Consider the following 26,389-nt stretch of genomic DNA (forward strand, 5'->3'; position numbering starts at 1 on the left):
TGACCGTATATCCCATTGTATATCTTTATTTTGGTCTTATATCCCAGTGTATATCTTTATTTTGGCCTTATATCCCAGTGTACAAATGTATATCTTTATTTGATCTTATATCCCAGTGTATATACTTACTTTGGAATTATATCCCATTATATATCTTTATTTGACTTTATATCCCAGTGCATATCCTTACTTTGACCTTATATCCTATTATATATCCTTACTTGACCTTATATCCCATTATATATCTTTATTTGACTTTATATCCCAGTGTATATCTTTACATTGACCTTATATCCCATTATATATCTTTCTTTGAACTTATATCCCAGTATATATCCTTACTTTGACCTTATATCCCATTATAAATCTTAATTTGACCTTATATCCCAATGTATGTCCTTACTTTGACAATATATCCCAGTGTATTTCCTTACTTTGGCTTTATATCCCATTGTATATCTTTATTTGACCTTACATCCCAGTGTATATCCTTACTTTGACCTTATATCCCATTGTATATTTTTATTTTGGTCTTATATCCGAGTGTATATCCTTACTTTGACCTTATATCCCATTATATATCTTTATTTGACCTTATATCCCAGTGTATATCTTTATTTGGCCTTATATCCCAGTGTACAAATGTATATCTTTATTTGACCTTATATCCCAGTGTATATACTTACTTTGGAATTAATATCAAGTTTATATCCTTACTTTGACCTTATATCTCAGTGTATATAATTAATTTGACCTTATATCCCAGTTTATGTCCTTTCTTTGGAATTATATTGCAGTGTATATATTTATTTTGACCGTATATCCCAGTCTATATCCTTACTTTGACCTTATATCCCAGTGTATATCTTTACTTTGACCGTATATCCCAGTGTATATCCTTTCTTGGGAATTATATCTGAGGGTATATCTTTAATTTGACCTTATATCCCAGTGTATATCCTTACTTTGGCAGCAGCCAGGACAGTACTTCCTCTGTTCTCTTCTTTTCCTCCGTGAGTCTCTGGGTTCGTTCCTCCACCATCTCCTCCAGTTGCTCGGCGTACTTGGACATCATGTGAATCATCTGGTCCACGATGTTCGGGTTCCTGCAGGACAAGGCGCTGTGTAACATGGTGCGACAAGACACAGCGCAGAGTAGGAAGGCATAGCGTAGCGTAGCGTAGCATAGCGTAGCATAGCATAGCATAGCATAGCATAGCATAGCATAGCATAGCATAGCGCAGCATAGCGCAGCATAGCGCAGCTTAACGTAGCATAGCGTAGCATAACATAGCTTAGCTTAGCTTAGCTTAGCTTAGCTTAGCTTAGCTTAGCTTAGCTTAGCTTAGCTTAACGTATCATAGCATAGATTGCTTAGTTTAACGTAGCATAGCATTGCTTAGTTTAACGTAGCATAGCATAGCATAGCATAGCATAGCATAGCATAGCATAGCATAGCATAGCATAGCATAGCATAGCATAGCATAGTATAGCACTGCATAGCTTAGCTTAGCTTAATTTAACGTAGCATAGCATAGCACAGCATAGCATTGCTTAATGTAGCATATCATAGCATTGCATAGCTTAGCTTAGCTTAACGTGTCATAGCATAGCATTGCTTAGTTTAACGTAGCATAGCATTGCTTAGTTTAACGTAGCATAGCATAGCATAGCATAGCATAGCATAGCATAGCATAGCATAGCATAGCATAGCATAGCATAGCATAGCATAGCATAGCATTGCATAGCATAGCTTAGCTTAACGTATTATAGCATAGCAATGCTTAGTTTAACGTAGCATAGCATTGCTTAGTTTAACGTAGCATAGCATAGCATAGCATAGAATAGCATAGCATTGCATAGCTTAGATTTGCTTAACGTAGCATAGCATAACATAGCATAGCATTGCATAGCTTTGCTTAATGTAGCATACATAGCATAGCATAGAATAGGATAGCGTAGCACAGAGTAGGATAGCGTAGCATAGCATAGCATAACATAGGATAGCGTAGCATAACATAGGATAGCGTAGCATAGCTTAGCATAACTTAGCATATTGTAGCGTAACTTATTGTAGCATAATATAGCTTAGTATACCTTAGCGTAGCATAGCACAACATAGTATAGCATAGCGTATGATAGCATAGCATAGCGAATCATAGCATAACATAGTGTAGTGTACACATGTAGTATAGCATACAATAGCATTTCATGGCATAGCAGAGCATAATATTACATAGCATGGCTTAACTTAGCTTAGTGTAACGTAGCGTTGCATTGCATAACATACTAAAATGGCATAGTACAGCCTGTATTGTAATAGCATGGCATATCATATCATAGCAAATATTACAATAGTATAGCACATATTAAATTAATGTGCCTGTATCCACCCACGGTTGAGGCACTGTAGTACTGTGTAACACAGCATAACAACATAATAACAATTACAGTATACGTGCAGGGATGTATCCGTGTGTCTGTCTGCGTGCATGCGCGTCTGTCTGCATGCGTGCGTGTCTGTGTCTATGTGCGTGTGTGTGCGTGCATGTCTTTGTGTCTGTCTGCGTGCGTGCGTGCGTGTCCATAACAAAAAGAAGAAAGAAATGTTTTATTTAACGACGCACTCAACACATTTTATTTACGGTTATATGGCGTCAGACATATGGTTAAGGACCACACAGATATTGAGAGGAAACCCGCTGTCGCCACTTCATGGGTTACTCTTTCCGATTAGCAGCAAGGGATCTTTTATTTGCGCTTCCCACAGGCAGGATAGCACAAATCATGGCCTTTGTTGAACCAGTTATGGATCACTGGTCGGTGCAAGTGGTTTACACCTACCCATTGAGCCTTGCAGAGCACTCACTCAGGGTTTGGAGTCGGTATCTGGATTAAAAATCCCATGTCTCGACTGGGATCCGAACCCAGTACCTACCAGCCTGTTGACCGATGGCCTAACCACGACGCCACCGAGGCCGGTCTGTATGTTCGTGTGCGAGCAAAGTTGTGTTTGTCATGCATGATGTGTCTGTCTGTCTGCGTACATGCGTGTCTGTTTCTGCGTGTCTGTGCCTGTCTGTGTGTGTGCCTGCGTGTCCGTGTGCTGTTAGTCATGCATGATGTGCTTACTTTCCCTTGTTGAGTTTCTTGGTCAGATTGAGGACGTTTTCAAACGTCGGCCTACTCGCGGCAACCTCATCCCAGCAGATACGGATCACCTCAGCCAGGATCGGTTCCTCTATGTACATTTGAGGAACATGGGGGCGACAGGGCGGTATCTCGCCATTCTTCACCTTCTGAACAATATCTGAATCAGGAAATTTAATTATTTCAAAATTGTAGGTGTTCAACTAGTAGTTGTTCAATATTTCAAAATTGTAGATGACCGAAAATTAGTTCATGTAATTTGTACCTGCATTACATGACTTGTATTTGCGTACTATATATAACCAGTGGGTTAACGAATCAGGAGACAGCTAGTAGTTCAATATTTCAAAATTGTAGGTGACCGAAAATTCGTTCACGTGATTTGTACCTGCATTACGTGACTTGTATTTGCGTACTGTAACCAGTGGGTTAACGAATCAGGAGACAGCTAGTAGGTCGATCAATATTTCAAAATTCTAGGTGACCGAAAATTCGTTCACGTGACTTGTACATGCGTTAGGTGAATTATATTTGCATATTATAACTAATGTGTTATGGGGATTATTTAGTTTGTCATTCCCAGTGTGTAACCCACTGTGTCTCATATAAAAACCATCGATCGATATGCGGGATTTGAAAAACAAACTTTCCCCAGCACCATGTAAAAGCATATTGTCGTCTTCAGGATTAAAACTCGTCAAATAAAATATATATATATATATATAAATAAATAAAATAAAACAAAACAAAACAATTAAAAAAAACTAAAAATAATAATAAATTTCATTACAAAGCAATGTTTTTAAGTTAAAATGACTTCAGGTAACTAGAAAACAATATTTTCACTCCCCCCCCCCCCCCCCCCCCCCGCGCCTAACTTTATTATTTATGCTATTACTAATAATGAAAGTTTTTTTTTTGCCATTTGCAATACCTTTTCAATATTATTTAGTTTATTGAAAATGCATTCTAGAACAAATAAATAGAGAGTATTATACGAGCTTGTGTGTTGTACTGATTTTACGAAACGAGTGTCAGGATTATTGTATTAACCGAGCAAAAGCGAGGGCAATACATAAATCCTGACGCGAGTTTCGTAAAATCAGTATGATTCACACGCGAGTGTAATAATTTATTTATTATCCAAATATTACTTTTATGAATATCAAGTTAGGACTATATCAAACCGTTTGAAACGTAACTAAAAACAGACGACGTCATTTTCCGAAATCATTAATGACGTCAGTTTTGATAAGCGTTTACACTAAGGACATCGCTTCACAAAATTACGTCATTCAGGGTGCACGTGAAATCATTATGACACACGTGCCCCTATCCAGAAAGGTTCAGGCACTCAGGTCTCCCACCATTATATAAGAAATCACGCGGACCCAACCGGAGACAATCAAAATCAAGCCATGCCTGCTAATTATTTGACGACTCGATTAACCAGTTGTGTTTTAAACAATCGGCATTTGTTGTCTAATAAGATAACGGAATAACTTATAATTAACCACTGATCTTTTTTTAATTAGGACCAAGTCGTCTGCATTTAATGCGCTAGTTAGTTTTGTTGTATCTCCTACCAGTGTCTCACATTAATTAAATAACCATTGCAGAAATAGAACAATATAACATTTTAAACACTTAAAAACAGTGTAGACAATAAACTATCATTCTAATATAACAACATCATTAGGATAAAGTGTAGCCGCAACTCTCTTTGACATATGCATATTAAATACGGTAATTTAAACGTACTGTATAAGGCAGCACACATGATAATATAATTATTAAGTAACACACACAGTCCAGTTGGAGAATAGGCACTAATGAGGTTTTCGTCACACTCCTGTTGGCAGTGTGGCATATACATGAGAGGTCCTTTTCAGCGTTCGAAATAAGCAATTGTTCGTTTGTCCTGACAAGTGAAAGTATACTCGGACAAGCGAAATGTACCTTGGTGGTTGTCCTATGGACAAGTGAAAATGTTCAATGCAGTTTCATTTTCAGCAAGCTTGTACTTTAATAAAACTATTTATTTGGACAAGTGAAAATATTGGCAGACAAGTAGTAAATTAATGGCTAATTTTGTAATTCAGACGCCAGGAAATCATGTTTAAGGCCTTCCAAAAAACATTTAAACGGGGAGACCCTGCCTTTGGACCCCCTAGACTTCTCGGGCACTACGCTTAGTAGTCACAAATTATTTATTAAAAAATAGTGCCCCCCCCCCCCCCCCCCACCGATTTTGGTCATGGTACTGCCCTGTAGTAAGCACAATACAACAAATGAGATAGTATGCATGTTGATGTTTTTATAATTCGTTACAGGTTACAGGGCCCAATTTAACACAATGTCGTAAGCCTAGGTCTGCACGTAACCGTAAATCTACGACTATATCACAAGTTTTATTATTATTGTTAGGTTTCCAAGCCTTTTCGGCTGAGAACCTATTGTTTTTGTTGAGATTCTTCTTCTTCTTATTATTTTTGTCGCCTCTGCTGTGTCATCTTGTAAGAAAGGTTCTGGGCCGATTTAGTTGAAATTTGGTAGGTAGTTTGGGTACTTTGGGGGGGGGGGGGGGATTGATTGTATCAAAAACATGTGTATAGGTCATATGTATTGGCTTCTATCACGAATTATGTATAATTTCTGTTTGTGAATCTGACAGGTGAAATATCTTGAAATTGTATATTTAATTATTATTATTATTATTATTATTATTATTAATATAATACAACAAATATAGTTAGAAGTACATGTTTCATTTTCTTTTGTCCTTAAAATGCTCCATCTTCTGTTTAATGGTGTAATTGGCTGCATGAAATAGTTGCCAAACACATGTAAATTTAACGTATATTCCCGGTATAACTGCTAGCCGAAGACGTCAAAGGGACATTCCTGAGTTTGCTGCAATTTTTAAGATGTTATCGACTAACAGAGACCTTTTAACGATTGTAATTATCTATCAAATATATTTTTCTGCATAAAATGTTAGTGGCTGTATATTAAATGTGTTTCTGATCGTTCGAATATTTGTACTAGGTTAAATTTCAATTTATTTTCTAAAATATATTTTTTCGTACGTATGAAATTATTTGAAGACAAAATCCAGTCTGGGCTTCTTACAAATATTAAGACGACCAGAAACACATTAAATATACAGACACTGATATTCTAAACAAGAAAATATATTTAATATGTAAGTTTAATCGTAGAAATATTTTATTAGTCGGAAACATCTTGTCGGGAACAATGTAGCAAACTCAGGAATGTCCCTTTAACGATGTTCTATGAAGATTCCAAGAAATAACATACCTTTCACAGTTTGGTCGTCATTCTCTCCAGTCAACATATCTCCATATGGCCAGGTTCTGGTAACTATTTCTTGCAGAATGATGGCAAAAGCATAGACGTCGCCTTTCTTCGTTCCCTTTGGGTAAATCATTGGGTTACGCAGCAGTTCCGGGGCTGTCCACAGATTTTCTGCATACATGGAAGAAAGAAATGTCTTACTATCGGACATTGGGACTATAGTTTTAACCGTGAAAATTGACAACAAGTTTGGTTAATCTACAAACCTGTCTGGATAAAGTTACAAGAGAGAAGGAAGGAAATGTTTTATTTAACGACGCACTCAACACATTTTATTTATGGTTATATGGCATCAGACATATTGTTAAGGACCATGCATAGATATTGAGAGAGGAAACCAGTTGTTGCCACTTCATGGGCTACTCTTTTCGATTAGCAGCAATGAATCTTTTATATGCACCATCCCACAGACAGGATAGCACATACCACAGCCTTTGTTACACCAGTTATGGAGCACTGGCTTTACAAGAGAGTGAAACAAGAGTCTGTGATGTTGAACCTGGGAAATATCTTCAACAAAGTAGACTAGCGCTCATCTCCATAACCATGTTTAGAATTGTAAAAATTGCATTTCGTTGTATTATGCTAATCTCAGACTGTCAACTGTCACGACGAAGTTGGCCAACTCGACGGTTGAGTTGTAATTCCCCCAGATCCAGATTTACGACGGGTGCGCTCAGATTAACAACTAATGAATTATATGACGGGAATAGAATGAATGAATGAATGAATGTTTAACGACACCCCAGCACGAAAAATACATCGGCTATTGTGTGTCAAACTATGGTAATGCAAATAAATAAAGTGATGATCAACATCAATATAAAAATTCAAGACTTAAACAAAAATAGTGTAAAGAACTGTGCAAAAACACAAATATCACAGAATTTTACGGATACTGAATTTTACTCAAAACTTCAATTTTGTGCTGTATTGGCCATTCTCAAAGAGAATGTTACACCCCTGCACCACGGTGAGGTTACAACACACGCAGGGGATGACGGGAATAGAGTATTACGAACACTCAGACTAGCAACTGGACAGTCTTGTCTGTTTAAGTTCCTTTGAACTTTAAAGAAGAAAAGAAGACGGTCAAAAGTTATCAACCTTTAGTGCGCACTAGTGGAAAAATCAACAAGACCGGAAGTACGTCATAGACGTGTGTTACCAACTATGGTAGACCTAATGTATCATAACATTGACACCAGAAAGTTGGCATAGCAGTAGAAACACCGAGATGACCAGAAACACTAATTCGGACATATGAAAACGGATAATCGAAACGACAAAATCTAAGTAATGTTTGATTTCTTTTATCAAAAACTGATATAATAGTGAAAAATAGGTCGTAGGGTTTAAGAAATTAGCAACTGTTACTTTAAAAGGGCTGCCACACGTAAAGCGTTTCGTGGCTAATATATTATATAAATAATAAATATCACTTCTGAGAATGCCGTCATATTTAAAGGCGGTGCCACACGATACGAGTTTTTTTTTGTACGAGAAAAGAACAGCCCTGAGAATAGCCGATTTGTTCATCCATTAAAGGCTTTTGTAGGAGATATCGCTGGCACTTTAATTTGCGATATCTCCTGCGATATTCTCCTAGGAGATATTGCTTCTTTTGCTACGTCACTGTATGTTTCAGCACTAAACATATCATTAGTGATGTCACGCCACTGTCGTTCTGCTAGTTAACGAGTCTACCGCTGCCAAATATAGTGACATTCAACCCACATTACTGACATTGTTTACAACTGTCGCAAATGAAAACAATTATACTGGATGATAAAAATACCACCCCCCCCACCCCCCCCACCCCATCCCCCAACTCATGTCTTGTGATATTATAATTTATCGGTAAGCCTCGAATTTTATACTTTTATCAACTCGTGCTGATAAATTATGATATTACAAGACACTTGGGGAGTATCCTCTATATAACAAGACAAACTTTACGATTTCATTGGATGGGAATGGGGAATGAGAAATTGTTTAACGTGCACATTCAGAGCAAGCTGTTGTAAGCACATGCCTGTCCTGGGCACAAGTACCGGCCTCAGCCGGTTCCTCCGTCCAGGACAGGAAAGGGTTGGGGTGGGTAAAGGAGCACCAGCAGTGCAACCGTAGCCGGTAACAGGCGGGAGGTGGTATGTTGCTATGTAATTTGGAATGTCCCGTAGGATTAAGCTAAAGGGAAATGGGTGCGCATTTTGATGAAGGAAGTTTGGCGCAATTTTGATGGTCGTTCTAAAGAATAAAAGGTAGGGAGCTATGTATAGGTTTGGTTTTAGCAGGCATTTCATTGGATGCCATGCAATCGGCTATATTCTCGTATGAGGCATTGTATCGTGTTGCCTTAAGTCACAAACTGTGCCGATCTGCGAAACTAGTTTAACAATTAGTATGGCCTGTCAACGTTACCGAATCATACGAGGCCGAATTTATGAATCTTGTTTTTTCTTATATATATATATATAAGATATTTAAGCATTGTAAATGTACGTAGTTACATAGTTACCCTGTAGATAAACTCGACCCATCATGATTAGCTATCGGTAATGGTATGACTGCGAAACATCTCTATTATCAGGTGCAGGCATGGTCGAACGAGGGGTGGGGTGGTGGTGGTGGTCTTGTGGTAGTGTTAAAGTCCCCCTCCATAATCTTAAATCAAACATATTGTTGGTAGTAAATCTTAAGGCAGAGATAGATTTTACTTGTAGAATGCAGGAAATTGCATTTTAGGACATCTAGTTTTAGAAAACAAATTTACGGGGAACATACCGAATCCCTCAAAAAACTTTGCTTTGCGCCCTCGATCTCTGTCAGCCCCAATGTCTGCTTCGTTCCAATGTACCTGAAGAACATTATTAATGCACTGCTTTCCTGGGTTTTGTTTTCTAAATGGATGAGCATTCACTTAATTTACTTACATATAGGCGTACATATAGGCAGGCCGATGTTAGTCTCAATTAAACGAACATGCCCGAATCTGTACAGCAAACCGGCCTCGGTGGCGTAGTGGTTAGGCCATCGGTCTACAGGCTGGTAGGTACTGGGTTCGGATCCCAGTCGAGGCATGGGATTTTTAATCCAGATACCGACTCCAAACCCTGAGTGAGTGATCCGCAATGCTCAATGGGTAGGTGTAAACCACTTGCACCGACCAGTGGTCCATAACTGGTTCAACAAAGGCCATGGTTTGTGCTATCCTGCCTGTGGGAAGCGCAAATAAAAGATCCCTTGCTGCTAATCGGAAAGAGTAGCCCATGTAGTGGCGACAGCGGGTTTCCTCTCAAAATCTGTGTGGTCCTTAACCATATGTCTGACCGCATATAACCGTAAATAAAATGTGTTGAGTGCGTCGTTAAATAAAACATTTCTTTCTTTCTTTCTGTACAGCAAAATGTATTCATATTAGCATTACGTCAAAACTGGCTATACCTGCATGTATAGGGTTGTTGCAACTTTTATAATTGTGAGTACAATGATGGAAATGTGTTGTAAAAAGAAAGAAAGACATGTTTTATTTAACGACACACTCAACACATTTTATTTACGGCTATATGGCATCAGACATATGGTTAGGGACCACACAGACATTAAGAGAGAAAACCCGCTGTCGCCACTTCATGGGCTACTCTTTCCGATTATCAGCAAGGGATCTTTTATATGCACCATGCCACAGATAGGGTAGTACATACCATGGCCTTTGATATACCAGTCGTGGTGCACTGGCTGGAACGAGAAATAGCCCAATGGGCCCACCGTCGGGGATCGATCCCAGACCGACCGCGCATCGAGCGAGCGCTCTACCACTGGGCTACGTCTCACCCCTAAATGTGTTACCGATAATACGGAATTTTGTGAGTAGAATGATGGAAATATATGGTGAAAAGGTTTCAGGCAAAATCAGTTTGTCCAAATATCTCTACCTTTTTTTTGCCCGAATTTGTGGATTTGTTCCAGCACTGGAAGGGCAGATGACATCCCCCCTCCCCTCCCCTGTTTCTTCGTACACTTATGTTAACTTACTAAATGTGTTTACCGATAATACGGAATTTTGTGAGTAGAATGATGGAAATATATGGTGGAAAGGTTTCAGGCAAAATCAGTTTGTCCAAATATCTCTACCTTTTTTTTGCCCGAATTTGTGGATTTGTTCCAGCACTGGAAGGGCAGATGACATCCCCCCTCCCCTCCCCTGTTTCTTCGTACACTTATGTTAACTTACTAAATGTGTTTACCGATAATACGGAATTTTGTGAGTAGAATGATGGAAATATATGGTGAAAAGGTTTCAGGCAAAATCAGTTTGTCCAAATATCTCTACCTTTTTTTTGCCCGAATTTGTGGATTTGTTCCAGCACTGGAAGGGCAGATGACATCCCCCCTCCCCTCCCCTGTTTCTTCGTACACTTATGTTAGCTTACTAAATGTGTTCAAAGACGGCTCCCTGGACTCCAAGTTAGTTTGCGTGATGTTCCTCATGGCGACTTCAGAGATTTTGCATATCCAGTGACTGTCAACGACGACGTTGGGAGACTTGAGACAGCCGTGAGATTCCACCATAGAGCTGTGAAGGTACACCATCCCCTAGAATGTACAGATTACACAGTGTCAGGGGTACAACTGTCCTATATTTAAGTATCATTCTGCTTGCACACAAATTTGGAACAGTAGCTTATACATACACTCTCAGTGACGATAACACATTTTAGAGTGAAAATTTAACTATTTCACTCTAAAATGTGTAGAAAGCTGGAACTATTTTGCTGCTGCCATTTTAAAATAAAGGTAAATTGCCAAAAGTTATATAATAAATAGAAAATTTCATGTTTTTTGTCAAATATGATTTATATCTCATCTCGTGAAGTTTATAATCATATAACACTTGTCGCGCAAGCGCGACTCGTGAGATATGACTGCAAAATTCACTCAATGAGATATAAATCATATTTGACAAAAAACATGAAATATTCTCTATGTATTCTCGTGGGCAATAAATAACCCCAGAATTGTATACAAGGGTCAGGGTCATTGTGTGTTTCATAGCAACCTCACACATGCATTGTTTGACGACACCACTAGAGCACATTGATTTATTAAACATCGATTATTGGATGTCAAACATTTGGTAATTCTGACACATTTACATCAGAGGAATTAAACCAGTTACATTTTTTCTAATGCAGAAAGGGATCTTTTATGTGCACTTTCCCACAGACAGGATAGCACATACCACGTCCTTTGATATACCAGTCGTGGTGCACTGGCTGGAACTAGAGCACATTGATTTATTAATCATCGGTTATTGGATGTAAAATGGTAATTCTGACATATTATATAGTCTTAGAGAGGAAACCCGCTACATTGTAGCAAGTGATCTTTTATATGCACTATCCCACAGACAGAATAGCACATACCACGGCCTTTGATATACCAGTCGTGGTGCACTGGCTAGAATGAGGAATAGCCCAATGGGCATCAAATGAGTGCATTACCACTGGGCTACGTTCCGCCCCCATGCAACAGCAATAAGATGAGAAACCTGGGCGGTGCTGGCAGAATGGAGTTCAGTATACGTCACAAACCTTTACTATGTCTGATATGAAGGATACTTTGAAGATCCAGTCTAGTTTGATGTCATCATTGACTAACACGTCGTGGAGACTACCACGTGACGAGTAACACCAGACCAATGAAAACCCTACAGATTCAGCTACAGCTCCAATCAAAAGATTCATGTTAGGGTGAATCAATAGCCGTATCTAGGACCAATCAAAAAAAAAAAAAAATATATATATAAAATCATTTATATACTGACGTTCAAAAGAATTTTACATACATAAAATTTGAATAATTTCATAAATATTGTTGTTAATAGAAAAGAACCAATTTGGAAACCACCTTACAAACACTGCATACATCATAAAGTGCATCGTAGCATTTAGAAAGAAAGAAATGTTTTTTTTTTAACGACACACTCAACACGTTATTTAAGGTTATATGGCATCGCTACATATGGTTAAGGACCACACAGATATACTGAGAGAGGAAACCCGCTGTCGCCACTTCATGGGCTACTCTTTTCGATCAGCAGCAAGGTATATTTTATATGCACCATCCCACACACAGGACTGTACATACCACGGCCTTTGATATACCAGTTGTGGTGCACAGGCTGGAACGAGAAATAGCCCAACGGGTCCACCGATGGGGATCGATCCCAGACCGACTACTCATCGAGCAAGCGCATTACTACTGGGTTAGGTGCTGCCCCTCGTGGCATTTAGATGTTGAACTTCATGATATGTACAAACACCATCTAAAATTAGCTGCTTGCAAATGAAAAAATTACCGGGATATTTTTAGGAGCTGGGACGTTGCTGGGTCCACCTGGTCCCCATTGGTTCCGCCTCTGACAGCCTTAGGTATTTTATACACCCTCCCCCAAGCCCCACCCCGATCCCCACCCTGAGCCCCTCCCCCAAGCCCCACCCCCGAGCCCCGATTATTTTACAATCCCGATATATGTGAACAATTTTAGAACATTTCTAAACGAAATTGCTAACTTACTGCATTAATTTCCATGATTATCTCCTTGGTAACTAACACGTTAGTCTTAATCAGGGACTTCACTGTAACCATCTGTCCATCGTAGATGGCAAAGGAAATACCCAGTCTGGCCTCCTTGCTACTCACACTGCCCCGCCCCGAGTGGCGGTCACCCGAGTGGATACTCGCCGAGGAGGACTTGCTGTCCAGCAGGCTCTGAAAAGTTAAAAACAAACACAGAAACAAGTTAAAGTTTGTTTTGTGACCATTCAGTGCTCATCAGTAAAACATACGGCTAAAGGACAATAAAAGAATTGGGGGCGAGACGTAGCCCAGTGGTAAATCGTTTCAACACCCTCCCCTTGTATCCACCCATACATACCCCGCACACCTTCCCCTTGTATCCACCCATACATACCCTGTGCACTCTCCCCTTGTGTCCACCCATACATACCCCGCACACCTTCCCCTTGTATCCACCCATACATACCCTATGCACTCTCCCCTTGTGTCCACCCATACATACCCCGCACACCTTCCCCTTGTATCCACCCATACATACCCTGTGCACTCTCCCCTTGTGTCCACCCATACATACCCCGCACACCTTCCCCTTGTATCCACCCATACATACCCTATGCACTCTCCCCTTGTGTCCACCCATACATACTCCGCACACCCTCCCCTTGTATCCACCCATACATACCCCGCAAACCCTCTCTTGTATGAACCCATACATACCCCGCGCACCTTGCACTTGTATCCAACCATACATAACCCGCACACCTTCCCCTTGTATCCAACCATACATACCCCGCACACCCTCCCCTTGTATCCAGCCATAGATACCCTGCGCACCCTCCCCTTGTATCCACCCATACATACCCCGCACACCTTCCCCTTGTATCCATCCATACATACGCCGCACACCCTCCCCTTGTATCCAGCCATAGATACACTGCGCACCCTCCCCTTGTATCCACCCATACATACCCCATGCACCCTCCCCTTGTATTGAACCATACATACCCCACACACCCTCCCCTTGTATCCATCCATACATACCCAGCACACCTTCCCCTTGTATCCACTCATACATACCCCGTCCACACTCCCCTAGTATCCACCTATACATACCCAGCACACCCTCCCCTTGCATCCACCAATACATACCCCACGCACCCTCCCCTTGTATCCACCCATACATATCCTGCACACCCTCCCCTTGTATACACCCATACATACCCCGCACACCCTACCCTTGTATCCACCCATACATACCACGCAAACCCTCCCCTTGTATCCACCCATACATACCCCACACACCCTCCCCTTATATCCACCTATACCTACCTTGCGCACCCTCCCCTTGTATCCACCCATACATACCCCACACACCCTCCCCTTGTATCCACCCATACATACCCAGCACACCCTCCCCTTGTATCCACCCATACATACCTCGCAAACCCTACCTTTGTATCCACCCATACATACCTCACACAACCTACCCTTGTATCCACCCATAAATAGCCCGCACATCCTCCCCTTGTATTCACCCATACATACCCCGTACACCCTCCCCTTGTATCCACCCATACATAGCCCGTGCACCATCCCCTTGTATCCACCCATACATACCTCGGACACCCTACCCTTACATCCACCCATGCATACCCCGCACATCCTCCCCTTGTATCCACCCATACATACCCCACGCACCCTCCCCTTGAATCCACCCATACATACCTCGCACACCTTCCTTTGTATTCATCCATACATACCCCGTGCACCCTCCCCTTGAATCAACCCATACATACCCCGTACACCCTCTTCTTGTATCCACCCATACATACCCCGCACACCCTCCCCTTGTATTCACCCATACATATCCTGCACACCCTCCCCTTATATCCACCCATACATACCCCGCACACCCTCCCCTTGTATCCACCCATACATACCCCGCACATCCTCCCCTTGTATTCACCCATACATATCCTGCACATCTTCTCCTTGTATCCACCCTTACATACCCCGCACACCCTCCCCTTGTATCCACCCATACATACCCAGCACACCCTCCCCTTGTATCCACCCATACATACCTCGCAAACCCTACCTTTGTATCCACCCATACATACCTCACACAACCTACCCTTGTATCCACCCATAAATAGCCCGCACATCCTCCCCTTGTATTCACCCATACATACCCCGTACACCCTCCCCTTGTATCCACCCATACATAGCCCGTGCACCATCCCCTTGTATCCACCCATACATACCTCGGACACCCTACCCTTACATCCACCCATGCATACCCCGCACATCCTCCCCTTGTATCCACCCATACATACCCCACGCACCCTCCCCTTGAATCCACCCATACATACCTCGCACACCTTCCTTTGTATTCATCCATACATACCCCGTGCACCCTCCCCTTGAATCAACCCATACATACCCCGTACACCCTCTTCTTGTATCCACCCATACATACCCCGCACACCCTCCCCTTGTATCCACCCATACATACCCCGCACACCCTCCCCTTGTATTCACCCATACATATCCTGCACAGCCTCCCCTTATATCCACCCATACATACCCCGCACACCCTCCCCTTGTATCCACCCATACATACCCCGCACATCCTCCCCTTGTATTCACCCATACATATCCTGCACATCTTCTCCTTGTATCCACCCTTACATACCCCGCACACCCTCCCCTTGTATTCACCCATACATATCCTGCACACCCTCCCCTTGTATTCACCCATACATACCCTGCTGCTATGCAGAGAGCGATGACTGTTAACTGCCATAAGACAATCGGAGTTTATTTTCCAATCCTCTCTCTCAAGCCACATCTGCTTCACTTTGCGCCTAATAACGGAATTAAAGCTCATATTATAACTACATACGTTGAGTAATATTACTGTTAAACATTGTGTGTGTGTGTGTGGGGGGGGGGGGGGGGGGGGGGGAGAAGGAAAAAAAAAAGAAGAAAAAAAAAGAAAAAGAAAAAAAAAAGGCCTCGGTGGTGTAGTGGTTAAGCTATCGGTCATAATTAAGGCTGGTAGCTACAGGGTTCGCAGCCCGGTATCGGCTCTCACCAAGAGCATGTTTTAACGACTCAATGGGTAGGTATAAGACCACTACACTCTCTTCTCTCTCATTAACCACTAACAACTAACCACTAACCCACCTCCCAGATAGCTGAGGTGTGTACCCAGGACAGTGAGCTTGAACCATAATTGGATATAAGTGCTTACGAAAATAAACGAACGAAAGGAAATGTTTTATTTAACGACGCACTCATAACATTTTATTTACGGTTATATGGCGTCAGACATATGGTTAAGGACCACACAGATATTGAGAAAGGAAACTCGCTGTCGCCACTTCATGGGCTACTCTTTTCGATTAGCAGAAAGGGATCTTTTATATGCACCATACCACAGACAGGATAGTACATACCACGGCCTTTGTTACACCAGTTGTGTAGCCCATGAAGTCGCGACAGCGGGTTTCTTCTCTCAATATCTGTATGAATTTCGGCGACAGCGCAGCTTATCACCTTGTCATAGGTCATGATGTTGTTCTGCAAGATTCTCACTTGTGCGCTGAAGTTTATATCGTGAGCAAAGTGGCATTTGTGTCACTTTGCTAAGCAACATTCTTATATCGTGTGCGCTGGACTTTATATCGTGACCGGCCTCGGTGGCGTCGTGGTTAGGCCATCGGTCTACAGGCTGGGTTCGGATCCCAGTCGAGGCATGGGATTTTTAATCCAGATACCGACTCCAAACCCTGAGTGAGTGCTCCGCAAGGCTCAATGGGTAGGTGTAAACCATTTGTACAGACCAGTGATCCATAACTGGTTCAACAAAGGTCATGGTTTATGCTGTCCTGCCTGTGGGAAGCGCAAATAAAAGATCCCTTGCTGCCTGTCGTAAAAAGAGTGGCCTATGTGGCGACAGTGGGTTTCCTCTGAAAAAAACAGTGTCAGAATGACCATATGTTTGACGTCCAATAGCCGATGATAAGATAAAAAAAAAAATCAATGTGCTCGTTATATAAAACAAACTTTACTTTTTTTTATATCGTGAGCAAAGTGGCATTCATGTCACTTTGATCAGCAAGATTCTCACAGTATGCGCTGAACTTGATATCGTGAGCAAAGTGGCATTCATGTCACTTTGCTCAGTAACATTCTTACTCTGTGTGTTGCCGGACTGCACGACCACGAGAGACATAAACTCAGTAAAATTGCCCTCACACGAGAACTATCAGCTGAGCAAAACGTCCAAGTAGCTCTCGTGTGCCGTAGGCGAGCGCGTCACAGTGTTGTACTTACATCCACAGGTAATAGCCCACCACGGACAGAAAGACGACCACGATGAGACCCGCGTGTTGTACTTACATCCACAGGTAATAGTCCACCACGGACAGAAAGACGACCACGACGAGACCCGAGTGTTGTACTTACATCCACAGGTAATAGCCCACCACGGACAGAAAGACGACCACGACGAGACCCGAGTGTTGTACTTACATCCACAGGTAATAGCCCAACACGGACAGAAAGACAATCACGACGAGACCCGAGTGTTGTACTTACATCCACAGGTAATAGCCCAACACGGACAGAAAGACGACCACGATGAGACCCGAGTGTTGTACTTAATCCACAGGTAATAGCCCACCACGGACAGAAAGACAATCCGACGAGACCCGAGTGTTGTACTTACATCCACAGGTAATAGCCCACCACGGACAGAAAGACGACCACGATGAGACCCGAGTGTTGTACTTACATCCACAGGTAATAGCCCACCACTGACAGAAAGACGACCACGATGAGTCCCGCGAACACCGACCCAGTCACAAGAGGTGTCACTGGAAAAACAAAACAATATGGAGAATAATCTTGTTTAAAGATATTCCCAATCTCTGTCTCTGCCTTTCGTTGTTTCTCTCGCTCTCTCCCTTCCTCTCTCTATCCCTTTCTTTCTTTCTCCATCTCTCTCTCATTTCTCTCTCCCTGCCCCTCCTACCTCCCTCTCTCTCTGTCTCTGAATTCCTATGTCACTGTCTCTATCTCTCTCTATACCATAGTTTGACACCCAATAGCCGATGTATTTTTCGTGCTGGGGTGTCATTAAACATTCATTCATTCATTCTATCTCTCTCTTTGTCTGCCTTTCTGGCTATCTATCTCTCACTATCCATCCATCCATCCATCCATCCATCCATCCATTCAATCTGATATAATCGGTCTAATACATCTCCCTCCCTCCATCCCCCGTTCTCTCTCTCTCTCTCTCTCTCTCTCTCTCTCTCTCTCTCTCTCTCTCTCTCTCTCTCTCTCTCTCTCTCTCAACAGAATTTTTCTTTCTATCAAGTATAAAGACATCTGTGCATGTGTTTGTTAGTAGTTATTTACCGTCTTCAATACACAATTCTCCATTCCACCCACAAACCGGTTCGTCGAGGGGTATCTTCTTGCTTCCACCAGGCCAGATGACGCCCCCAGTAGCACCGGCATCGCTTTTTATAAACGAGAATCCTTTACCCCTAAAACAAAAATCAAACAACACTTAGTTATGTCATGCTTAGACAATATCACACCGAGTAAACGTATTGAATATTAATGTATGGAATATTAATGTATGGAATATTAATGTACGGAATATTAATGTACGGAATATTAAATATTGGGGAATGTCCGAGTAACTCTCCATTCCTGAAAAATAATGGAGACGAGGCCCACTAGGGATATTCACCTACTTAAAATACACCAATAGATAATGACTGTATGTCTATCTATCTGTATATATATATATATATATATATATATATATATATATATATATCAATATTTGATCTATATTACTCTTAGTAATGGAGAGTTATGGAATCATCGCTCCATTATTGAAAAATAATGGAGCCTTGAGACAAGACAGTGGCGTCACAGGTGTATTTTAATGTAATATTAAAGTACGGAATATTAACATATGGAATAATGAGGAAATTTGTGAAGGCAATAAAGGATTTTAATATCCCCTGTGCCAGTGCGTGTCATTAAACATATGTTTCATTGAATATATGTATGTTTAAGTCAAAACATACATAAAATAGAGATATTCAAAATATAAAAATACATATATAGCCAGTGCCAGATCTGTCCACATCTGCATGCAAGTTAAACGTTGCCTTAGAACCGCGTGGTTGTTGGACCGGTACGAATATGGTCGACTAACTATCGTTCTATTTTTGTGGAACGTAGTTGGTCTGATTGATAGCGTTCCAGCCCAGCAATTGCGGGTGATTGGGTGCCACAGATTCGGGTCTCGGTAGCGGCATGAGGAAATTTGTGAAGGCAATAAAGGATTTTAATATCCCCTGTGCCAGTGCGTCATTTAATATATGTATGTTTAAGTCAAAACCCGACATACATGCAATAGAGATATTAAAAAAACCCTCAAACCCCCCCACCCCCCACACACATATTAACATATGGAATATTAACATACTAACATATTAACGTATGGAATATTAACGTACGCATTACATTTAATATGGGGGTTTTTCCTTTTCTTTTTGAGGAAAGGGGCGGGGGGGGGGGGGGGGGGGGCAAGTTGTTTTTCAAAATCTTCCTTCCAATTCACATATTTTATAAAGAAGAAGTAGTAGTAGTAGTATTGGTATTAGTAATAGTAGTAGTAGTGGTATTAGTAATAGTTTTAGTAGTGGTCGTGGTGGTGATGGTAGTAGTAGTAGTTTTTTTTTTTTTTTTTTTTTTTTGTAGTAGTAGTAGTGGCAGTGGTAGTAATAGTAGTAGTAGTAGCGTTTGTTGCAGTAGTAGTAGCAGTAACAGTGGCAGTAGTAGTAGTAGTAGTAGTAGTAGTAGTAGTAGCAGCAGTAATGGCTGTAGCAGTAGCAGTAGCAGTAGCAGTAGTAGTAGCAGTAGCAGCAGCAGCAGCAGTAGCAGTAGCAGCGGAAGTATTAGCGGTAATTGTAAACTTAGTAGTAGCAGTAATGGCTGTAGCAGTAGCAGTCGTAGTAGTCATAATAGTAGTAGTAGTAGTAGTAGTAGTAGTAGTAGTAGTAGTAGTAGTAGTAGTAGTAGTAGAAGTAGTAGTAGCAGTAGCAGTAGCAGTAGCAATAGTAGTAGTAGTAGCAGTAGCAGTAGTATTAACGGTAGTTGTAAACTTAGTAGTAGTAGTAGTAGTAGCAGTAGCAGCAGTAGTAGCAGTAGTTGTAAACTTAGTAGTAGAAGTAGCAGTAGTATTAGCGGTAGTTGTAAACTTTGTAGTAGTAGTAGCAGTAGCAGTAGCAGTAGCAGTAGTATTAGCGGTAGTTGTAAACTTTGTAATAGTAGTAGCAGTAGCAGTAGTATTAGCGGTAGTTGTAAACTTTGTAATAGTAGTAGCAGTAGCAGTAGTATTAGCGGTAGTTGTAAACTTAGTAGTAGTAGTAGCAGTAGCAGTAGTGTTAGCGGTAGTTGTAAACTTAATAGTAGTAGTAGTAGCAGTAGCAGTAGTATTAGCGGTAGTTGTAAACTTTGTAGTAGTAGTAGTAGTAGTAGCAGTAGCAGTAGTATTAGCGGTGGTTGTAAACTTTATAGTAGTAGTAGCAGTAGTATTAGCGGTAGTTGTAAACTTTGTAATAGTAGTGGCAGTAGCAGTAGTATTAGCGGTAGTTGTAAACTTTGTAATAGTAGTAGCAGTAGCAGTAGTATTAGCGGTAATTGTAAATTTGTAGTAGTAGTAGAAGTAACCGTAGTATTAGCGGTAGTTGTAAACTTTGTAGTAGTAGTAGCAGTAGCAGTAGAATTAGCGGTAGTTATAAACTTTGTAGTAGTAGTAGCAGTAGTATTAGCGGTAATTGTAAACTTAGTAGTAGTAGTAGTAGCAGTAGCAGTAGTATTAGCGGTAGTTGTAAACTTAGTAGTAGTAGTAGCAGTAGCAGTAGTATTAGCGGTAGTTATAAACTTTGTAGTAGTAGTAGCAGTAGTATTAGCGGTAATTGTAAACTTAATAGCAGTAGTAGCAGTAGCAGTAGTATTAGCGGTAGTTGTAAACTTAGTAGTAGTAGTAGCAGTAGCAGTAGTATTAGCGGTAGTTATAAACTTTGTAGTAGTAGTAGCAGTAGCAGTAGTATTAGCGGTAGTTATAAACTTTGTAGTAGTAGTAGCAGTAGTATTAGCGGTAATTGTAAACTTAGTAGTAGTAGTAGCAGTAGCAGTAGTATTAGCGGTAATTGTAAACTTAGTAGTAGTAGTAGCAGTAGCAGTAGTATTAGCGGTAGTTGTAAACTTTGTAGTAGTAGTAGCAGTAGCAGTAGTATTAGCGGTAGTTGTAAACTTTGTAGTAGTAGTAGCAGTAGCAGTAGTATTAGCGGTAGTTGTAAACTTAGTAGTAGTAGTAGCAGTAGCAGTAGTATTAGCGGTAGTTGTAAACTTTGTAGTAGTAGTAGCAGTAGCAGTAAAAAGTAGTATTAGCGGTAGTTGTAAACTTTGTAATAGTAGTAGCAGTAGCAGTAGCAGTAGTATTAGCGGTAGTTGTAAACTTTGTAATAGTAGTAGCAGTAGTATTAGCGGTAGTTGTAAACTGTGTAATAGTAGTAGCAGTAGCAGTAGTATTAGCGGTAGTTGTCAACTTAGTAGTAGTAGTAGCAGTTTTAGTAATATTAGCGGTAGTTGTAAACTTAGTAGTAGTAGTAGCAGTAGCAGTAGTATTAGCGGTAGTTGTAAACTTTGTAGTAGTAGTAGCAGTAGCAGTAGTATTAGCGGTAGTTATAAACTTTGTAGTAGTAGTAGCAGTAGTATTATCGGTAATTGTAAAGTTAGTAGTAGTAGTAGCAGCAGCAGTAGTATTAGCGGTAGTTGTAAACTTAGTAGTAGTAGTAGCAGTAGCAGTAGTATTAGCGGTAGTTGTAAACTTTGTAGTAGTAGCAGTAGCAGTAGTATTAGCGGTAGTTGTAAACTTTGTAGTAGTAGTAGTAGTAGCAGTAGTATTAGCGGTAGTTGTAAACTTTGTAGAAGTAGTAGCAGTAGCAGTAGTATTAGCGGTAGTTGTAAACTTAGTAGTAGTAGTAGTAGCAGTAGCAGTAGTATTAGCGGTAGTTGTAAACTGTGTAATAGTAGTAGCAGTAGCAGTAGTATTAGCGGTAGTTGTAAACTTTGTAGTAGTAGTAGCAGTAGTATTAGCGGTAATTGTAAACTTAGTAGTAGTAGTAGCAGTAGCAGTAGTATTAGCGGTAGTTGTAAACTTTGTAGTAGTAGTAGCAGTAGCAGTAGCAGTAGTATTAGCGGTAGTTGTAAACTTTGTAGTAGTAGTAGCAGTAGCAGTAAAAAGTAGTATTAGCGGTAGTTGTAAACTTTGTAATAGTAGTAGCAGTAGCAGTAGCAGTAGTATTAGCGGTAGTTGTAAACTTTGTAATAGTAGTAGCAGCAGTATTAGCGGTAGTTGTAAACTTTGTAGTAGTAGTAGTAGCAGTAGCAGTAGTATTAGCGGTAGTTGTAAACTTTGTAGTAGTAGTAGCAGTAGCAGTAGTATTAGCGGTAGTTGTAAACTTTGTAGTAGTAGTAGCAGTAGCAGTAGTATTAGCGGTAGTTATAAACTTTGTAGTAGTAGTAGCAGTTGTATTATCGGTAATTGTAAAGTTAGTAGTACTAGTAGCAGCAGCAGTAGTATTAGCGGTAGTTGTAAACTTAGTAGTAGTAGTAGCAGTAGCAGTAGTATTAGCGGTAGTTGTAAACTTTGTAGTAGTAGTAGTAGCAGTAGCAGTAGTATTAGCGGTAGTTGTAAACTTTGTAGTAGTAGTAGCAGTAGCAGTAGTATTAGCGGTAGTTGTAAACTTTGTAGTAGTAGTAGCAGTAGCAGTAGTATTAGCGGTAGTTGTAAACTTAGTAGTAGTAGTAGCAGTAGCAGTAGTATTAGCGGTAGTTGTAAACTGTGTAATAGTAGTAGCAGTAGCAGTAGTATTAGCGGTAGTTGTCAACTTAGTAGTAGTAGTAGCAGTAGCAGTAGTATTAGCGGTAGTTGTAAACTTAGTAGTAGTAGTAGCAGTAGTAGCAGTATTAGCGGTAGTTGTAAACTTAGTAGTAGTAGTAGCAGTAGCAGTAGTATTAGCGGTAGTTGTAAACTTTGTAGTAGTAGTAGCAGTAGCAGTAGTATTAGCGGTAATTATAAACTTTGTAGTAGTAGTAGCAGTAGTAGTAGCGGTAATTGTAAACTTAGTAGTAGTAGTAGCAGTAGCAGTAGTATTAGCGGTAGTTGTAAACTTAGTAGTAGTAGTAGCAGTAGCAGTAGTATTAGCGGTAGTTGTAAACTTTGTATTAGTAGTAGCAGTAGCAGTAGTATTAGCGGTAGTTATAAACTTTGTAGTAGTAGTAGCAGTAGTATTAGCGGTAATTGTAAACTTATTAGTAGTAGTAGCAGTAGTAGCAGTAGTATTAGCGGTAGTTGTAAACTTTGTAGTAGCAGTAGCAGTAGTATTAGCGGTAGTTGTAAACTCAGTAGTAGTAGTAGCAGTAGCAGTAGTATTAGCGGTAGTTGTAAACTTTGTAGTAGTAGTAGCAGTAGCAGTAGCAGTAGTATTAGCGGTAGTTATAAACTTAGTAGTAGTAGTAGCAGTAGCTGTAGTATTAGCAGTAGTTGTAAACTTTGTAATATTAGTAGCAGTAGTATTAGCGGTAGTTGTAAACTGTGTAATAGTAGTAGCAGTAGCAGTAGTATTAGCGGTAGTTGTCAACTTAGTAGTAGTAGTAGCAGTAGTAGTAGTATTAGCGGTAATTGTAAACTTAGTAGTAGTAGTAGCAGTAGGAGTAGTATTAGCGATAGTTGTAAACTTAGTAGTAGTAGTAGCAGTAGCAGTAGTATTAGCGGTAGTTGTAAACTTTGTAGTAGTAGTAGCAGTAGCAGTAGTATTAGCGGTAGTTATAAAGTTTGTAGTAGTAGTAGCGGTAATTGTAAAATTAGTAGTAGTAGTAGCAGTAGCAGTAGTATTAGCGGTAATTGTAAAGTTAGTAGTAGTAGTAGCAGTAGCAGTAGTATTAGCGGTAGTTGTAAACTTAGTAGTAGTAGTAGCAGTAGCAGTAGTATTAGCGGTAGTTGTCAACTTAGTAGTAGTAGTAGCAGTAGTAGTAGTATTAGCGGTAATTGTAAACTTAGTAGTAGTAGTAGCAGTAGCAGTAGTATTAGCGGTAGTTGTAAACTTAGTAGTAGTAGTAGCAGTAGCATTAGTATTAGCGGTAGTTGTAAACTTTGTAGTAGTAGTAGCAGTAGCAGTAGTATTAGCGGTAGTTATAAACTTTGTAGTAGTAGTAGCAGCAGTAGTATTAGCGGTAATTGTAAACTTAGTAGTAGTAGTAGCAGTAGCAGTAGTATTAGCGGTAATTGTAAATTTAGTAGTAGTAGTAGCAGTAGCAGTAGTATTAGCGGTAGTTGTAAACTTAGTAGTAGTAGTAGCAGTAGCATTAGTATTAGCGGTAGTTGTAAACTTTGTAGTAGTAGTAGCAGTAGCAGTAGTATTAGCGGTAGTTATAAACTTTGTAGTAGTAGCAGTAGCAGTAGTATTAGCGGTAATTGTAAACTTAGTAGTAGTAGTAGCAGTAGCAGTAGTATTAGCGGTAGTTGTAAACTTTGTAGTAGTAGTAGCAGTAGCAGTAGCAGTAGTTTTTTGTGGTAGTTGTAAACTTTGTAATAGTAGTATTAGTAGCAGTAGTATTAGCGGTAGTTATAAACTTAGTAGTAGTAGTAGCAGTAGCAGTAGTATTAGTGGTAGTTGTAAACTTTGTAGTAGCAGTAAGATAAGAAGTAGGAATAAGAGTAAGTAGGAGTAGGAGTAGGAATATGAATAGGAGTAGGAGTAGGAGAGGCAGGACGGGAATCATCGCTCACCCTGGTTCACTCCTGGCGACAGGCACGTAGTTATCTCCCTGTATGTTATGCAACATGAAGGACACGTGACGACTTCCATCGGCATCCACGATCAGTTTCCCCGTGACACCTTCATGTAAAACACAGCAATACATAATACATAAAACAAAGTCATCACATTCAATTCAATTCTTTATTCACCGTAAGCATAGCGGCTTATTGGTATGAACAAACAACAATACTAGTAAACATACAATATCACATGTACATACAATTAGGATAATAAATAGAACACACACACACACACACACACACACACACACACACACACACACACACACACACACACACACATGTACATATATATTCTCAATAAGGAGAATGTAAATTATAGTTTTATAGGTAGAGTATTATATACAAATTGACATTCAAATGCAACATATTATATATCTTGATAATTCCAGTATATTTAGACTAAGGAAGTTCGAATTTTAAATGCTTTAAATATATATTTTCCCAATTTACACAATATATTTTTGTTTTTACTGGTCAGCAACTGTATAAACTTTAGCATAGATGGCCTATTCCAGTAGTATTTCTTTATATAATTTTCTCTTAAATCTCTGTACAATGTACATATTAATACAAAATGATATTCATCTTCTACATCTCCGCTATTAAAATAAATGCATACTCTATTGGGACGACTTATTTTCTTATATCTACCAGTTTCTATTGCCAAAATATGTGAAGATAGCCTTAATTTCGTAATACATGTTTTATAAAACGTAGTACAACTTGGTAGTGCAATTACATAAAACAAAGTCATCACATAAAACGTAGTACAACTTGGTAGTGCAATTACATAAAACAATATCATCACATAAAACGTAGTACAACTTGATAGTGTAATACATAAAACAAAGTTATCACATAAAACACAGCACAACTTGGTAGTGTAATACATAAAACAAAGTCATCAGATAAAACGTAGTACAACTTGGTAGTACAATTACATAAAACAAAGTTATCACATAAAACGTAGTACAACTTGGTAGTGTAATACATAAAACAAAGTTATCACATAAAACGTAGTACAACTTGGTAGTGTAATACATAAAACAAAGTTATCACATAAAACGTAGTACAACTTGGTAGTGCAATTACATAAAACAAAGTCATCACATAAAACGTAGTACAACTTGGTAGTGTAATACATAAAACAAAGTCATCACATAAAACGTAGTACAACTTGGTAGTGTAATACATAAAACAAAGTTATCACATAAAACGTAGTACAACTTGGTAGTGTAATACATAAAACAAAGTTATCACATAAAACGTAGTACAACTTGGTAGTGCAATTACATAAAACAAAGTTATCACATAAAACGTAGTACAACT

The 26,389-nt window shown here is 39.9% G+C and overlaps 1 protein-coding gene across 1 annotated transcript in view; it reads right to left on the reverse strand.

Annotated features, from left to right (window-relative positions):
* Positions 1–26,389, reverse strand: part of LOC121385055 (atrial natriuretic peptide receptor 2-like) — a 54,879-nt gene that overhangs the window by 23,221 nt on the left and 5,269 nt on the right. The window contains exons 2-10 of the mRNA XM_041515591.1: positions 25,007–25,115; positions 18,544–18,674; positions 17,915–17,996; positions 15,881–15,980; positions 13,111–13,305; positions 10,965–11,127; positions 6,472–6,639; positions 3,133–3,310; positions 966–1,106 (exon numbers count right to left, since the gene is read on the reverse strand). Coding sequence (XP_041371525.1) covers positions 966–1,106; positions 3,133–3,310; positions 6,472–6,639; positions 10,965–11,127; positions 13,111–13,305; positions 15,881–15,980; positions 17,915–17,996; positions 18,544–18,674; positions 25,007–25,115 — 1,267 coding nt within the window. The remainder of the gene's footprint in view (positions 1–965; positions 1,107–3,132; positions 3,311–6,471; positions 6,640–10,964; positions 11,128–13,110; positions 13,306–15,880; positions 15,981–17,914; positions 17,997–18,543; positions 18,675–25,006; positions 25,116–26,389) is intronic.

Source organism: Gigantopelta aegis, chromosome 11 (genome assembly GCF_016097555.1).
Source record: "Gigantopelta aegis isolate Gae_Host chromosome 11, Gae_host_genome, whole genome shotgun sequence".
In the NCBI taxonomy this organism is placed as follows: Eukaryota; Metazoa; Mollusca; class Gastropoda; order Neomphalida; family Peltospiridae; genus Gigantopelta; species Gigantopelta aegis.